Consider the following 17,915-nt stretch of genomic DNA (forward strand, 5'->3'; position numbering starts at 1 on the left):
GCTTTTTTACTTTTCTTCATTCTTTTCAAATTTTTTTCTCTTGACTCAGTTAATTTCCAGCCACCAGTTTTGAGTTCACTGATTCTTCTTGATCAAATCTGCTGTTGAATCCCTCTAGTGAATTTTTCAATTCAGTTATTATATTCTTCAGTTCTAGAATTTATGTTTGGTTCTTTTAAAAGTTTTTCTTTGTTGAATTCTTATTTAGTTCTTGCATCATTTTCCTGATTCATTTAGTTGTTCATCCATATTTTTGTTTAACACCAAGTTTCTTTTAAGATTATTATTTTGAATTCTTTAAAAAAAAAAAAGAGTTGATACTGTTTTCCTTTGATTGGGCCACATTCTCTGTTTCTTCATATGCCTTTTTATTTTTTGTCATGATTTGCGCATTTGAGAGAATAGCCATCTCTTCTAGTATTTGTGGAATAACTTAACAGGGGAAGAGATTCACCAGTCAGCCTACCTTGGATTCTGGAGCCCTCTCAAACCCTTTTGTGGGGATGCTTCCTCTCTGGATTTTTTTGTGTAATTTCCCAATGAGAGAGGTTTACTGATTTTTCAGGTAGTTTTGTTCTCTTGCTCCCTCTGGTGTCTGTCTGTGGTATTGAAGGCTCTCTAATGTTGCAACAAGACACCTGTTTTTCACGGCCCCACCGGCCTCTAAGGTCTGCCAGTTCCATCAGTGCCCCAAACCAAGTGAGATAGAAACCCGTCTCTGGAAAGCCCCTTCAACAGCCGGAATGTACATCTCACTCTGCTCTTTCTCTCCCAAGGGAGTAGCCATAAGCTGAATACTTTCTCCTTCATGACTCCCAGTCATGAAGCTGTGCCGACTTTGGTTTAAACTGTTCTCAGGCATCCAAGGTGTGTTTATTTCTTCTCTATACTTCAAGTCTGATGAAGCAAAAACCAAGTCCTTTGGGCAGCACCCTGGAAAGCTGAAATGTTGGGTGTGTGTTCTACCCTTTTCTTTCCCTTCCAACTCTGGAAACTGCAAGTTGGGATTTTCTTCCTAACTACAGGGAGCTGTGTTGGCTCAGTGAAGAGCTGAGTCAATTGAAATGAAGCAGCCTTTCTCACCCATTTCAGTGACGTTCTCACTCCCTTAGTCATAGGCTTTGAGCTTACCTGAGATGCTGTGACTTCTTGGTTGGCTTTTGGAGTTCTCATATAAGCCTCTGAACCATTTATTGTTGTTAAGTCTTGGTCTTCTTCTCATTGTTGGTTGGGAACAGCATCCGGAGCTTCCTGTTCCACAAACAGGAACAAACTTCATCTATTTAAAAGTCATTGAGTTTAATAGTTGTGTACTGTCATGGCACCATACCACAATGAAGTTGTGGAACATACCTTTCACCCTGAAAAGATTTTGTTGCCCCTTTGCCATCCATCCTTCCCTCTTTTCCCAATACCTTCCACCCCAGGCAACCACTAGTTTGTATAATTTTGTGGCTCATTATTTTCACCCAGAGTAATTATTTTGAGTTTCATCCGTATTGTTTGTTATTTTTTTTCTTGGTAAGTAGTGTTTTTATATTGATAGACCACATTTTTTTTTTTTTTTTTTTTTTGGTGTGTGTGTGTGTTCAAAATACCTGACAAGATTAAGGAGGAAAAGTTTCTCTTGGCTCATGGTTTTAGAGGTTTAGGCTGTGGTCAGCTGGGTTCATTGCTCAGTGTCCAAGGTGAAGCAGAACATCATGGCAGAAGGATATGGTGGAGAGTGCTAGTCCAGGCATGGCAGCCAGGAAGCAGAAAGAGAGAAGTGGCTCAGTGAAGATGAACCTTTCTAGAGCACACTCCCAGTGACCCATCTCCTCTAGCCATACCCCACCTGCCTATAGTTATCATCTAGTTAGTTCATTCAAATCAGGATGAACTGATTAGGTTACTGCTGTCGTAGTGCAGACATTTTCACCTCGAACATTCCTGCGTTACCCCAGGAGCTTTTGAGGGACACCTTATATCCAAACCATGACATTTATGAATGGATACTTTGGATTGTTTCTAGTTCGGGGCTGTTGGGAATAAAGCTGCTATGAGCATTCGTTGTCCGGTCTTTGGGCATTTGTTTTCATTTCCCTTGAAATTATTATTCAAGAAATGATGGCATGTGATAGTGTATGTTTATAGAAAATGGGTTGGTATTTTCTTTAGATGTTATCTTCTCTGGTTGTTTTTAAGATAGTCTGTTTATCTTCATGTTTCAGCAGGTTGACTCTGATATGTGTCTGGGGTTTTCTTTTTATTATCCTGCATGTACATGTTGGACATTTTGATATTCTTGCACAGGTCACGAGCTGTGTTAAAATTTTTTCTAATCTTTTTTCTTTTTATTCTTCAAATTGAATAATTTCTGTTCATCTGTCTTTGTATTTGCTGACCCATTTTTCTGCCATTTCCAATCTGTTTTTATTCCGCCTAGGGAATATTTTATTGTAGATATTCTATTTTGCAAATTTAGTCTATTAAGTTAATTTTTAGTTCCATTACTTTGCTGGGATTCGTCAGCATTGGCTCATTTATTTTTGTTTTCCTTTAATTCTTTGACATATTCCCTTCAGAAAGTGGGGCTTAATTCCCCTCTCTTTGAATATGGATTGGACTTAATGATCTATTTCAAAAGAATAGAATAAGGTGGAAGTATTTCCAAGTGGCTTCTGAAGCTAGATCTAAAAAGAATAGTTTCTGCATGGCTCTCCCTCTCTTGAATTATTGGGGGATCTAGCTGCCGTGCCATGAGGACATTTTTAAGCAGCCTGTGGAGAAGCTCCCATGGGAAGTGAAGTCTTCCATCAACAGCTGGCAGCATCTTGCCAGTGATGTGGGTGAGCTACCTTTAGGTGACTGTAGTCTTGACTTGTAAATTGACCACAAACTCATGAGGCACCCTTTGTAAATATTCTATAGAGAAACAAAACCAATGGGACAGTGGTGTGTATTGGGGGGTGGGGTGATTAGTTTTAGGGAATTGGTTCCCACAATTACAGAGGCTGATAAGTCTAAAATCTGCAAAGTGGGCTGGCAGATCAGGAAAAATTTATGTTGTGGTTCAAGCCTGAAGGCCAGCTCTTGACTGAATCCCTGCTTCCTAAGGGAAAGTCAGTGTTTTATTCTGTAGGGACATTCAGCTGATTGGTTGAGGCTACTAACATTATGGAGGATAGATAGTCTCCCTTACTCAGAGCCCACTAATTTAAATGTTAATCTTGTCTAAAACATCTTCACCAAAATATCCAGAATAAAGTTTGGCAGAATATTTGGGTACCATGGTCCAGCCATGCTGACATAAAATAAGCCATCAACAGACCCCAAGCTAAAACCTAGCTAAGCTGTATCCAAATTCTTGATTCATAGAAACTGTAAGGACAGTAAATTGGTTATTTAGACATAGATAATTAACCTAATATTAACTGCTTTATACTTTTTGTCAGCTAAGTAGCTTTTAGATTATCTGTTTCTCTTGTCTGTTTTTTAATTTTTTTGATTATGGGCTATATTTTTTAGCTTCCTTCTTTTTGGTGGTGGTGCTAGGGATTGAACCTAGGGCCCATGCATGTAAGGCAAGCACTCTGCCAAATGAGCTTTATCCTCATCCCATTTCTTAGCTCCTTAATGTGTCCAGTAATTTTTATTGTGTGCTCTATGTTATAGGGGGTCTGGGTTATATTGTTTTCATTTAAAGGGTGTTCTGGTATTCTGGTAGATACTCAGATTACAGACAGAGCTGCAAAAAATCTTATCTTAAAATTCTCTGCCATCTGTTGGCTAATACATGAAAACGTTGCCTCTTATATTTCTCCTCATTTTGTAATTGTTTATCATAGGAGGGCAAGTCTAGTACAGGTATTCATGACTGAAAACTGACGCCTCACATAAGATTTTTTTTTTTTTTATACCAGGGATTGAACCCAGGGCCGCATACTGAGCCATATCGCCTCCCTCCCCTCTTCTCCACCTTTTTTTTTTTTTTTTTTTTTGAGACAGGGTCTTATTAAGTTGCTTAGGGCCTTACTAAATTGCTGAAGCTGAGGCTGGCTTTGAACTTGTGATCCTTCTGCATCAGCCTCATGAGCTGCTGGGATTTTAGGCATGCTCCTCTGTGCCTGGCTCACTTATGAATTTTGAAACTTAATTTTTATAACATTTGTTGACAGACATCAAGGCCGTATAACATAGTTAGTAGATTTTTAGCTCCCATATTTTGTCTTATGATGTTTTTACACATCTTTTTTTTTTTCGGTGCTGGGGATTGAACCCAGGGCCTTGTGCATTCAAGCACTCTACCAACTGAGCTATATCCCCAGCCCCTAATATCCTTATTACTTAAAAAGAAAACTTTTCTATTTCTTGAAATAGTTCTTAATTTACTGATTTAGCTCATAGAATAATATGCTTATTTAAAGCAGTAACAAAAATGATTAGATTTAGAAACCAAGATGTCCCAGGATACTGTATCTCCTAGAAGTAACTGCTTAATGTGCTTCTCTATTACATTAGTCACATGAATTTTGAAATTTGAGTGGTTTGTTCTCATTTCTGATTTTATGTTTCTTCTCTTTCTCCTCTTTTCCCTTTGTGCATCTTCCTTATTTTCTAAACAAAATGTATGCATGGTATCTGGTGTATATGAAATGAGTTTTAATTTTACTGCCATTATATAGTGATCATTAATAAAATACTAATAACCCGTGGGGGGATAAAAGTTTTATTACTTGAACTATTATATCATTCAAGCTTTTGTACTTTGAACTTTAGCTTGATATAGTAAAGAGAAAAAATGTAATTAGAAAAATAGTTGATGGCAGTACTTTTCTGAATTTCTGAGGCAAGCTTAAGTTTGGGAGGAAAGACATACTTTATGGTATAAATGTGGGAACTTGTTTTCCCTTGGAAATATAGAAGAAAATAAATTTGGCTGACAAGGGCTTCCCTCCCCTATGAAACAGCGATACCCATTATAGCTAATCACTTGGCTCATTGTAGGTCTGAAGCTTGTCTGCCTGATGACTGTGGAACACGCTTTCTCCTAAAGGCTCCCAAGCAATTATCATCATTAGAACTCTCCCCCTTCTAAATTTTTCTTTCATCTGTGTTAATCCATCAACAGGTGTTTATTTGGCTCATCGCTATCTGCAAGACATTTGTTCTAGGTACTGTGGAAATATGAATGTTGTGTAGTCCCTGTTAGAGAACCAACACTGGCCTTCGAAGGTAGGCACGGACTGAGCCTCGCTGCCATGAAGGCAATAGTGCGTGGAATGTGGGAGCTCTGCACAGTATTTTTAGAGTGGAGAATGACACTGAGGTGGTAAGGAAAGTGTCAGTGTATCAGTTTCTCTTGCTCTTTAATGAACCAATCCAACACTTAGTGATTCAAGACAATACTGTGTTGTGCTCATGTGGAGTGGGGCACAGCAGGGCTGGCTGAGTCCCATGCTGCCTTGCATCACAGCTGAGACCTGGGATCCCTTGGCTGTGGCTTCATTCACCTGTTCTGGGGCCTCATGGGGCTGTCTTTCTGGAGCACTTAACCCCCATATTGCCTAGGCCCTTCCCTGTGATCAGCGGGTAGTCGGATTCCATCCCTGATGGTTCAGGACTCCAAAGGGGGCTGTTCTTTGAGATAAGTTGGAAGCTACATTGCATTTATGACCTAGCCTTAGAGGCTATGCAGCATCACCTCTGAAATATTGTGGGAAGAAGCCCGGCAGGATTCAAGGGGAGGAAACCAGGTAACCTTTGGGTGGGGACTAAGTGGTAAGGCTACGTTGTAGAAGTGAAGCCAGCCTGATATCCTTTGCAGCCATCTTGGTAAATACATTCTGTCATCCTTGACAGAAGGCAGAATGAGGGGCGTGGGTGGAACTCTAATGTCCTTACCTTAAGTCTCTTGTCACTTTCTACCGTACGTTTTATGCATATTCATTTAATTACATTTTGCTTTTAGATTAACCCCCTAAACTACTAAGGTATTATAGTATTTAGATTCTGAGTAATTCTAGCTTCCTGTCATATCAGGGCAAGAGTAATTTTATTTATTTACTTATTTTTACTGCAGGTTCACCCCTATGTGTCCTGTGTTTCTTCAGGTATCTCAGTATTCCATTGTTCATTTTCCACTTACCTTTTTTTCCATTCTGGAGCATACATCTTTCTTCTTCTGTGTCGTCGTTTATGGTGCTCCTATTTCCTGGGCTGTTCTCTCTTCCCTTCTACTTGGTACTAATTTTCAAAACCAACATTAAGACATACCTATTCCAGCAGCCCTTATCACCTTGGATTGTCTTCCTTTTGGACTTCCCTTCTCTTCCTTGTGTGTTTCATTAGTGTTGGTTTCCACAGAAGGGGTTCTGGGTTTTTGCAGTCTCCTTGTAGTCCTCGTTGTTGATTGACTGGTGGTGACAGCAGGGGTAGGGGAGTGAGCATTTATTGAGTGCTGACTGTGGTCCAGGCTTTACAAAAAATGTATTAACTCATCTAACCCTCATGAAAGTTTGATGAGGCAGATTCTGTTCTGATCTTTATTGTACAGATAAGGAAGCTGAGGTACTCAGGTTAAGTTTCCTACCTGAGGCAGCAGAACAGGCGTGTGAGCCAGTCTGGCCCTAGAACACACTCTCTCCTCTTCACCGAACTGCCTGTTGTGCTCAAGAGGAACTGTGGATATAAGGAATTGTGTGTGGTGCTTCTAATCTTGTTTGTTAGAATTTAGAATGTGCATTGACCTTGTTACATAGCATTGGCAATTCTTTTTTTTTCTCAAGTGAAAAAAGAGAAAACTTTTTTTTATTAGTTGCTCAAGACAATACAGTGATCTTGACATATCATACATTTGATTCAAATAGGGTATGAATTCTCATTTTTCCCACGTGTACAGATTGCAGGATCACATTGGTTATACATCCATGTGTACACATACAGCAATCCTAGGGTCAGTTGTATTCTGCCACAACTGGCAGTTCTTTACACTATTTTTAACACATTAATCCCTTGTTAAATCTTATTACAAGGTTATTAAATATCATTCAGTTTTACAGAGCTGATAAATCTTAGAATCTTCTAACAAATCACTGATACAGCTGCTATTAAAAGTTAATTGCCCCAAAGTCACAATTCTAGAGTAAAGGAGGATGCTTCCTACCATGCTTCAGAATTACCAGGTCATCTCTCAGGTGTGGGTTTATGTTCCAAAGTTCTTTTGAAATCAGCTTTCTGGAACTTCATTTACGTGTAAGAATACATTATATTAAACTTGGTGATTAGGTTCTTAGGCTCAAACAGAGTAATTTCCAAATGCAATGGTATTTGAATATTGGAACTAAGAAATTAAATAATATTCGTTCACCACTGTTCACTTGCTACATGTGGAACACTGAATAGTGACACTTTTTTGTTTAAAATTATGAGTTCTTATGTGGGCATCAGGAACACAGCACCTTTGTAGCAGTTGGTACATACTTTTGGAGCCTGAGAAGTTCAAGATCAAGGTGTCAGTAGAGCTGGTTCCATTCTGAGGCCTCTCTCCTCACCTGTCAGATTGCCACTTCCTCAGATGTTTTCCTGTCGTCTTCTATCAAGTGTGTCTGTGTCCTAATCTCTTCTCATGAAGACACCAGTCATGGGCCCATATAACCTTCATATCCCTTTAATGGCCCCTTTGTCAAATACAGTGATGTTCTGAAGAACTAAGGTTAGAACTTCAACTTATGAATTTGAGGGAGACAGAATTCAGCCCTTAATATCCATGTTGTGATTATACCACAATTTCTTCATTATGTTATTTGCTCAATGCTGTGATTGTTTTCCATTATAGATTATTATGAACGATCTAATATGAACTTTCTTTTACATGTATAGAAACGCCTGAGTTTCTTCAGGCCAGGATGGAGGGTTATGGCTTAGTAGTAAATTGCTAGGTCATATTGCCAACTGCAGCTTTAGTGGATAAATCCAATATGTTTTCCAATGTGGTGGTTCCACTTTACACTCTTACCAGGAGTGTAGGAGAGTTCCTGTTGTTTCATATTTTTCCAACACCTGATAAATTGCCATGCTTTTAAATTTTACCAGTCAGTTGGAGTGCAGTGTTATCTCATTGTGTTTTAAGTTGCATTGCCTTAATTATTTAACAATTTGGCCATCTCTCTCTTTATATAATATGTCTGCTTGGATTTTGTGAGATATCTATTCAGATCTTCTACCTATATTTCTATTGGGTAGTGTGACTCTTATTGATTTGTAGAAGTTTTTTAAAACACTCTGGATATAAGTCCCTTGTTACTTATATATGTCATAAATACACTCTAGGCTGTCTGTCTTCACTATATTTAATACTGTCTTTTGAGGAATAGAAGTAATTTAAATGTGGCCAGTTTATTAGTCTTTTCCTTTCTATTCTGTTTTTGAATGTGTATCTTGAAAACATTAAGAATATTAAGATATTTTTCTAGAATTATCTTCTAAAATTCTGATCATTTCCTGTTGTATATTTAGAAGTAATGTATCAGCACTAATTTTTGTGTACAGTATGAGGTATAATACAATCTTCATTTTTTCCTATAGATAGTTGTTGTAGTATTGTTAATTGAAAAGCCACTCCTAACCACTGCTGCCTGAACAACCTCTGTCCACAGTATGAGCTCTGATCTGCTTCTAGTCTTCCAATTCTATATCATTGATTATTTTGTCTATCTCTGAAGAATGTTATACGGGGCTGAGGTTGTGGCTTAGTGGTAGAGTGCTCACCTAGCATGCATGAGGCACTGGGTTTGAGCCTCAGCACCACATAAAAATAAAGATACTGTGTCCATCTAAAACTGAAATTTTTTTTTATAAAGAATGTTACACTGATTTGAATCCTGTTGCTTTGCAGTACATCTTATAAATTGATAGAGCAATTCTTCCTATCTTGCTATTTCTCTTCTGACAGTTAGTTGTTGGTTCTTTCCAATTCCATAAACATTTTAGCATTTGCCTGTTTGGTTCCACAAACAGACCTTTTAGGATCTTTATTGGAATGCTTTGATTCCGTAAGATCAGTTGAAGAATTGTCAATGTCATGAAAGACAAAATAGACAAAAAATAAACATGGGGGAACTGTTTACATGAAAGAGGACTAATGAGACATGGTAACTGAATACAATATATGATAGTTTGTGAATATTACAAAAGCCTGGGGCAAATGGTAATATTTTACTTTGAATTGTGTTTTGGATGTTAGTAATATACCAGTGTTAAATTTCCTAATGAGGGTGATAATTATATGTATACCTTTGTTCTTTGGAGATACATGCTAAAGAATTTAAGGTGAAGTATAATCATACTATAGTCAGTTCTTAGTTCAAAAGGGTTGGGGAGAGGTGGGCAGTTAATGTTAACAATGGCAAATCCTGATGAAAGGTAGTAGTTTAGAATCTTTTCAAAATAAAAGTTCAAGAAAATTAAATTTTATTTATTATCTTAGGAAATAACATAGAGCCATATAAGTTCATTATGAATAATACTGTATTAAGCAAATGTGCCACTAAAAGCCATAGTGATATAGCAAACATGATTGGTTATTTAAAAAGTCATCTAGGGGTTGGGGAGTTATCATCTGCTCGGCAAGCACAGGTTCCTGTTTTTGACCTTTGGTACTGAAAAAAAGTTTTTGTTTGAGTTGACTCAATACACATTTAAGTTGCACAGGAATATCAAATGTCTCTGGGCTGTCTCATCATGTAAAAAAATGTAATAGTGAGCTTTTCATGAAAATTGCTTATTTCTAGTGTTTTTTTTTTTTTTTTATAAAACTACTGATGAAAGTTCTGGAATTTTTTTCCTGTATCATACTAAAAGGTGAACAGAATAATTTATAGGATTTATACTGCATACAGTCTAGTTTTGTAAATGTAGACCAAATATATTTTATTGGAAGCATTGCTAGTGCTGAAATACATTGATGTTTATGTTGTCATAGAAGATCTCAGATCCTTTGTTCTCATAACAGGTATCCTCACAGTCGATAAAGAAAATGGAGTTATGTTTCAGTTTTTAGTTATTGCAGCAAATGTGCACAGGTGACTGATTGCCTGAGTTATACAGTGAATTGGTGACACTGGTGGGCTCACAGTTCTTGACTCTGCTTTGCTTTTGTTTTTTCTTTTTCTAAACTAATATTTAATTTGTTGGGAAAATGATTTGTAAATTAAAACATCTCTAACAACTAAAAATGTTTTTCCAGCCAAAGGAAGAGCTGAGCTTCTGAAGATCAATCTTCGTGAAGTTGAGTTAGATCCTGATATTCAACTGGAAGATATAGCAGAGAAGATTGAGGGCTATTCTGGTGCTGATATAACTAATGTTTGCAGGTATTTTTTTTTTTTTTTTTAATGATCTGTTATCCTAGACATTAGTTACAGATTTTTCAGGAGAACTTGTCTTAAAGTCAATGTAGTTAGCCATTAACTTAAAAGCAATTACCCATTTCTTTGAAGATTTTTCTTATTTGTTGGAAAAAAATTCTGTATAGCTTTATTGGTTATTGTTAGGTTAATGATTACATAACAATGTGGTCACTTATGGTTTTGGTCCTTTGATTTTTTTTTTTTTAATTGTATAATCAACTTGATAATAATGACTTCAACGATCCACAGTCAATTTAGCTCTATGTTGGAGCCTAGCCCAATTAGTATAATGTAATATCATTTAGTTATGGTTGATATTATTAGGCCACATGTGGTGAACAAAAAAGTTGATCAATTTAAGCTATAGAACAAATATTAACCCATTTTTAAAATTTTTCTTTCAGTTTAGCAGCAAAATAATTTTTAGACAATTCACATCACTCAATTTTTTATTTCAGCTCTTATTTAACTGTACTTACACTGACTTCAAAGTAGCTTAAGTCTGAACATCTGTTTTTTTTTTTTTTTTTTCTGCTAGTGTTTTTCCTGTGTGCATCTAAGTTTAGTGACATACAGTAAGCTCACAATAGTTTTTTATTGTCAGTGTAGTAATGTTTGAAGTTTTGATTGGCTTGGCCTTCCTCTTAGGTGACTGTGAATTATCTGTTTCTTCCAAACTTTGTATTTCTTTGTAATTGGTCAAATAGAACTGCAAATAAGATTAGGAGATGCCAGAGTTGATACTGTTAGTTGCCCACAAATACTCCCTTGTAGAAAATTGTATCCACTCAATGTATATATTCAAATTGTTATATATTCATATTCCAGAAAGAGGGGTTTCTCATTTTACCCCTTCTAACTAGGCTATAGACAAACTAGTATATATATGGCTTAAATTAATATTGTCCATATGTTCATTTCCAAGTGTGCAATTCAGTATTTCAAAATTTGGCTCCAGTTTCCTAAACTTCTTGGCTATTTTTGAAGTGTAGAATTCAATATTATCTGAGCTCAGCCTAGACTTCTGTGATTCATTAACTATACATTTTATGCTTTAAGACTTTTGTATACTCTTTTAATCTCTTCTGAAACCTCAGGATGTCTCTGAAGCAGAAAGTTCTAAGTAGCATCATAAAAACTTATAAAATAATCTTTTAAATGTTTTCCCACAACTTTGTAACAATTTGAAGTGTCCAAAACACAAAAATTACTGCTGACCGATTTTGGTATGTTTTTAGGGATGCTTCTTTAATGGCCATGAGGCGGCGTATCAATGGCTTAAGTCCAGAGGAGATCCGTGCACTTTCTAAGGAGGAACTTCAGATGCCTGTTACCAAAGGAGACTTTGAGTTGGCTCTTAAGAAAATTGCTAAGTCTGTCTCCGCTGCAGATTTGGAGAAGTATGAGAAATGGATGGTTGAATTTGGATCTGCTTGAGTTTTTGTCAGCTCTTTCATTTTCAGTGTATTTATTTATAAAATGTGAAGAAATTCCTGCAGTTTTTCAAGACAGGTTTGGAATTTTTCATTTGAGAAGTTCTCACTTAGAGGCAAAAAAGAAAACTAAAACCACAAAGTACTAAATGTGGTTTTGAACTAAGAAAAACTTGAATAGAGAATCTGATTGTCTCCCTTGCCTGGCCTTGTGCTGGTATTCCTCCTCCAGGGAGGCCAAAGAAAGTAGCAGTGTACTCTTTTAGAAACTTGTTTACAAAAGATTTAGAAGGATGTTCCTTACTTGCATTTGTCTCTCTTTTTGTTTGTTTTTCAATTTATTGCTCTATGACTATGAGGGAGCTATATATATTGGCTTTTAACAACAAAACTGGGTTTGCAAATTCATTGTTATAAGAAAAATGATAGTAAGTTTTGGAGGAAATAAGGAATTTGCTAGTTTCAATCTTTAGATTTCAGTTCCTACTTAACTGTTAGAGTATAACAGTTATAATTTTCACTCCTTCCTTCCCCATTGTTTCCTTTATTAGCTGTTTGATTATTTTTTTGAGCACTATCAAGAAATAACCTGTGCTCTGGGTTTTAATCGCTTTGCCAGGTGGTTTCTCTGGTCCATAGCATTTTTTGCTAATATCTCTTATAAGGAGTGCTTCTTCATTCTAGACTTCTGAGTTTGTTTTTGCTTTTCTTTCAACATGTTGAACCAGTTACAGCTAATATTTTTCTCAGCTCCAACACAATTTGATTTTTGTTGAATTCAATTTTAGTATTTAAGAAAATACTTTGACATTTTAAACAAACCCAGTCTGCATGGCTAATGCAAAACAAAATGTTTGTAGTTTTCCACACAGCTTGTTTAACAACACCATCATATGTAATGAATGATGTTTACTTGAAAAGTTTGAAATTCTTCCTTGTCTAGATGAAGAACTGGTACACAAAGTAAGATCAGGTTAGAAATCTGTCTGCTCATTCAGACCAGCAGGAATTAGATGGTAGATCAGAGCCAGGAAAGGCAAATGACACATATCTAATCACAAGTAGAGTATTCTGAGGGGTTAGGTCTTATAGTTAATTACATTTATTCTATTTGAATCATTAGACAATCTGTTTTAGTGATCAGGCTTTTTAAAATTGGTATTTGATGACATACTAAATTCTTGATTTTGAATAGCACCTACTGATTTAAAACATATATTATATGGCTTGTAGACACAGGAGAAACTCTTAGTGTCTTGCTTAAAAGATTTAACTTTTTCCCATTAAGAACTCTAAATGCCTCATGTTCTTTTCAGATAACTTAAGTCTTCTTTTAAATTTCAGTATTTATCTGATGCAATAAATTTCCCTTTTTCCTCAGAGACACAGATAAGACTCTAAATCATAAGGCATCATGATTTTATTATAATTGGATTAATTCATCTTGAAAAACTGAAATGAAGTTGCCTTTTATTTATTAACTTTTATTTTATTTATTTATTTATTTATTTTTGAGATGGGCTTTCCCTGTGTTGCCCAGAATGGTCTCAAATCTCTGGGGTCAATTGAGCCTCCCAAGAATGTGGGACTAAAAAAAAAAAAAAAAAAAGAATGTGGGACTAGAGGTATGCCCTGCTGCACTGCTGCACCCGGCTCTAGTTGTAAACTTTCAAAATAAAGAAATAATCCCACCAAAATTATCTTGTGGACTATTGCCATTCAGTAGTGTATTTTTTCCCCTAAATTTTTTGGGACAATTGTTAAAACATAGTTATGTAATTAAAAAAACTTCTCTGTCACAATTTAATTGATTTGTAGACCTTTTCTAGGTTTTGTGTTACTTACCTCAGCGTGCATTTAATTGTTTTAATTCTTTAAGGATAATGACATAGCAATTGTGTTTCTTTTATTACCAGTTAAGCAGTATTTGGGACTCAAAACTTCCCAGAAGCTTATCTTGACTTAATTGAGTCATCTGTGCTTGTTTCCCTTGTTTCTCGTTTTGCTCTGTCAGTGGATGGTGAAGGCTTTGTATATCTAAGCCCCTTAAAAGATCACAAAGAGTCCCGCACGTGTTCTGTCCATTTTTTAGTATACACTGCCTTTATTGCAAGACAGTGTGTTGCCTTCCCTGGAATGAGAAAGAATTGCTTTGGTTTGCTTTTCTATGTTGTAAAAGCAGATGCATTATCAGAAGTATACATTTTAGTTCCTTTAATTCTGGAAACGTGAGTGTTCAGGGTTCTGTGGCACAATGATGTTAGGACTGCACTGGGTATAATTCTGCTTTAGATATATAATCAGATGGTCCCTTCATGGGCAGACGTGGATTGCTTGCTTGCTTGCTGTATACAGGGCAATGGGTGGGAGCTCTGACTTGCAAAGCGGGAACAGACAGTGAAGTTCTGACTTGTTGCTTTCTCTAATTACTCTGTGTAGCTTCTGCTTTCTGCTGAAATAAGAGTTTACCTCAACAATCTATATTTGAGAAAATAATATAAAAAAGTTCCCCCTCCCTCTTTTTTTGCTCTTTAATCAGTTTTACAATTAGAACTGATCCATTTGTTTCAACAATATAAACCTATTAAAGATCTGATGATTGTAATCTCACTTTTATCGTTTTCTATACTATAATTACATGTGTAATTATGGTAAATGGGTACACGTTACATGTTTACTGTAATCATTTTGCTCCCATAATTCCTTTGATTTTAAAGGGAATTAATGTTGATCAAATATACCAGACAAATTGCTCTTCAGTGGCAGTTGTATCCTCTTAGTCACCCAAGTAGATAGCAGACAATAGTATCACAGCCTCTCCAGACACAATCTAGGCTCTGTCTGCTATCTCCCAAAATACCAAGACACTGTGGAATGGAATCACCCTGCAGGCCGGCTGTATAGCTAGGGCTTCATTTGAGCTCCTGAGATTGTGGTTTTTGTGATATGATTTTTGACTTGCAAATATTTCAAAAAATTGGCTGAAGTCTCGATTCAGAAAGTAGGCAAGCACTGATGAATCTAATATGAACAGCCATACAGCTATATCAAGGAAAAATGTGTATATACAGGCCAAATTGACAATATATTTATCATTCTTTCACTTTGCTCTGTGCAGCCCAACTATTGGACAAGAAATGATAGATACTTTTTAGAGAGCATGAGTTCATTTGGCTTCCTTTCTTGGAAGTAAGTTTCTGTGTATACTGAGGAGTCTGAGATGAGAATCACAAAACATTAAAACAGTAACTGTGTCATTGACACAGCTTGAGGTAACATAAAGGACTAGGCAGGTATTTCATGTATGGGTGTCTTTGACTCCTTCAGTATTGTCTAATAAGTTCTTGAGTCTTTTTTTGCATCATAGTTAATTTCTACTTTTCCTTTTATCTTATTAATAATAAATCACCTTAGAGGATCTCCTATATGTTAGGAATCAGTTAAGGGTATATGCTGGCTTTTTCCAAGAAAAGGTTACTTAACTTGTATGAGGAAAAAAATCATACTATTCTAACTTTTTTTTGGTCTTCATTTTGTTCTTTAACTGTTCTGTGTATTTTATACATACCACTTAATTTGTGATGCACATAATATTTATGTGAATCTAAGCATCTGTCACACAGAAAAAAGCAGGAACTATGGTTGGGAGAACATGTTAAAGGGATAAAAATGTTTTGCTCTCATTTCCACTAATAGTATTTGCATAAAGAACTAAAAACTCTGTTGTAATTATTGTTAAGTTTACTTATTTATGCTTTTAAACTAGGTTTTTCATACTTATTTATTTAATAATCTTGGACATTTACTTTTAATGTTGTTTCTGAATGTGGAAACTGTATTTAAAAAATCAAATCTGTGTAATAATAGATATGTTTATACACGTTCATGTGATTGACAATAATTTGAATTTTTATTAGGTTTTGGGCTCTGAACTCTAGCTTTGGTATTTCTAAATTTTAGATGGCTTGTTAATAAAACAGGGAAAATGTTAAAGTAATATAGAATTCTTTTTGTTTACTTTTCTCATTTATTGAGAAAATAAAAATAAAACCTGGATATATTGTTTTATCACAAGTAGTGTGTAGCTTTTATATACTTGGAACAACAAATAGGGAATTAGTATAGCAAAGTCTCCCTCTTATCAAAGGGCTTTCATTTGATATGTTCAAAACTATAAAATGCACTTTTACTTCACATTCTCTGAAATGAGTAAATATTGCCCTGGAGAAACCTGAGTCTTTGCATGTGTTATTCCCAGAGTCTACCTCAGGTCACCATGCTTGTTAGTTTTAGATATGAATCCAGTTCAGTTCTTCATCTATGCAGATTTGTTTCTTTAAGTACTCTCTTCCCTTGTCCTCTTGCCCTCTTATTATTAACTTTTTCATTTAAACACAAAATTTTCTTAAAAGCTGTCTTGTCTGTCTTCCTCTTGCAAAGCCATGTGTTCCCAAGTAGGCCTCTGTGGATTGTCTGCTCTTCCCCCTGATGTCATGGCCACTTCATTATTTGGATGTATGTCATTCTTAGGAGAAGGTTCAAACACAGTGTACATCCTAGTTTCTCATAGCTTTGTAAACAGGGACATTAAAAATTTTGGAACTAATGTTCATGTGTCTAGTCTCTAAGAACCTAAATACTCTTTTTGAAAAACTCACAAAAGTGGACAAATGTACATTCGTCAGGAGAAGCTGCAGTGGGCGCTGTCCGGGTGCTCGCTGTGTGTTATGGTGGTTTATAAGTGTCTTGTCAAGACTTTTGTTCCAGTGTTTGTCTCCCAGTATTTGACTAGTTTAAAGAAAAAGCGTTTTCTAAATTGCATTTATTAAACGTGTTTTTCTTCTCATTTTGTGCTGCTACTTTGCTAGTCTTGAGCTTAGTTGGGTTTGTGTGTAGGTTGTAATCCAGTAATAAATTTCTAGAGTGTTGGTTGTTTGTGTTTTGTTTTTTATGTTCAGTCACTGGGATGCTTCTTGCCACCAGTGGGAACAACAAACCCCCCTCACTAGTAAGATAGGACTTTTCCCAGATTTTTGTTCCTCATAAAATAACATATTGTTAACTTGACATTTTGTACTTGCAGTGCATTATACTAATAATTTCAAGGTTGGTACAGGTAAGAATTGTGGTTTTTCAGTTGATTCTGTTTTAATAAATACACTTGTCTTATTTGTGTAGCACCATTGCAAAAAGCATGTTCCATATGGTGGATTTTCCAGATGACTGAATCTTATTTTATGACTTCTGTCACTGTTGTTATTGTTAAAGTCCATAGTTTACTGTAGAGTTCCCTGTATCATACAGTGTTATGGATTTTGACAAAAAACAAAATGTCATTTATCCACCATTGCAGTATCATACAGGCTAGTTTTTTTTCCTTCTCTTCATTTTTCTTCCCTTCCCAAACCCTGGCAACCACTGATCTTTTTATTTCTCTAGTTTTCCCTTTTCCAGAGTGTCATGTAGCTGGAATCATACAGTATGCAGTCTTTTCAGACTACTTGCTGTGAGTTACGCATAAAGCAAATATGCATTTAAGATTCCTCTATATCTCTTTATAGCTTGATAGCTCATTTCTTTTTAACACTGAATAATATTCCATTGTATAGATGTGCCACAGTTTGTTTATCCATTCACCTACGTTTATAGTTCCAGCAACTCTGAATAAAGTTGGTTTAAACATTCTTGTGCAGATTTTTTGTGTGCGCATAAGTTTTCAACTCCTTCGAGTAAATATCTCCAAGTGTGATTCCTGGAACATATGGTAAGAGTATTTTTACTTTTATAAAAACTACCTAACTATCTTCCAAAGTGGCTGTACCATTTTGCATTCTCAGCAACAATGAATGAGAGTTCCTGTTACTCCACATCCTCACCAGCATTTGATGTCATTGATGTTTTGGATTTTGCCATTTTAATAGGTATGCAATAGTATCTCATTGTTATTTAGATTTGCACTTGCCTAATGATAGATGATGTTGATTATCTCTTAAGGCTTGTCAGTGTTTTAATTAGTTGTGATTGATACCTTGCTAAAATAGATGCAGCCTGAGTCATAAACTAAAGCATGTGATTTTTCCTTTGTTATCAG

At 35.9% G+C, this 17,915-nt stretch overlaps 1 protein-coding gene across 6 annotated transcripts in view; it reads left to right on the forward strand.

Annotated features, from left to right (window-relative positions):
- Positions 1-17,508, forward strand: part of Katnal1 (katanin catalytic subunit A1 like 1) — an 82,002-nt gene extending 64,494 nt beyond the window's left edge. For all 6 annotated transcript variants that reach the window (XM_071611573.1, XM_071611576.1, XM_071611574.1 and 3 more), the window contains 2 exons: positions 10,229-10,355; positions 11,630-17,508. In XM_071611573.1, the coding sequence (XP_071467674.1) occupies positions 10,229-10,355; positions 11,630-11,828 (326 nt within the window). In that variant the 3' untranslated portion in view covers positions 11,829-17,508. The remainder of the gene's footprint in view (positions 1-10,228; positions 10,356-11,629) is intronic.
- Positions 17,509-17,915: the final 407 nt, after the last annotated feature.

The sequence above is a fragment of the Marmota flaviventris genome, chromosome 4 (assembly GCF_047511675.1).
Source record: "Marmota flaviventris isolate mMarFla1 chromosome 4, mMarFla1.hap1, whole genome shotgun sequence".
Classification (NCBI taxonomy): domain Eukaryota; kingdom Metazoa; phylum Chordata; class Mammalia; order Rodentia; family Sciuridae; genus Marmota; species Marmota flaviventris.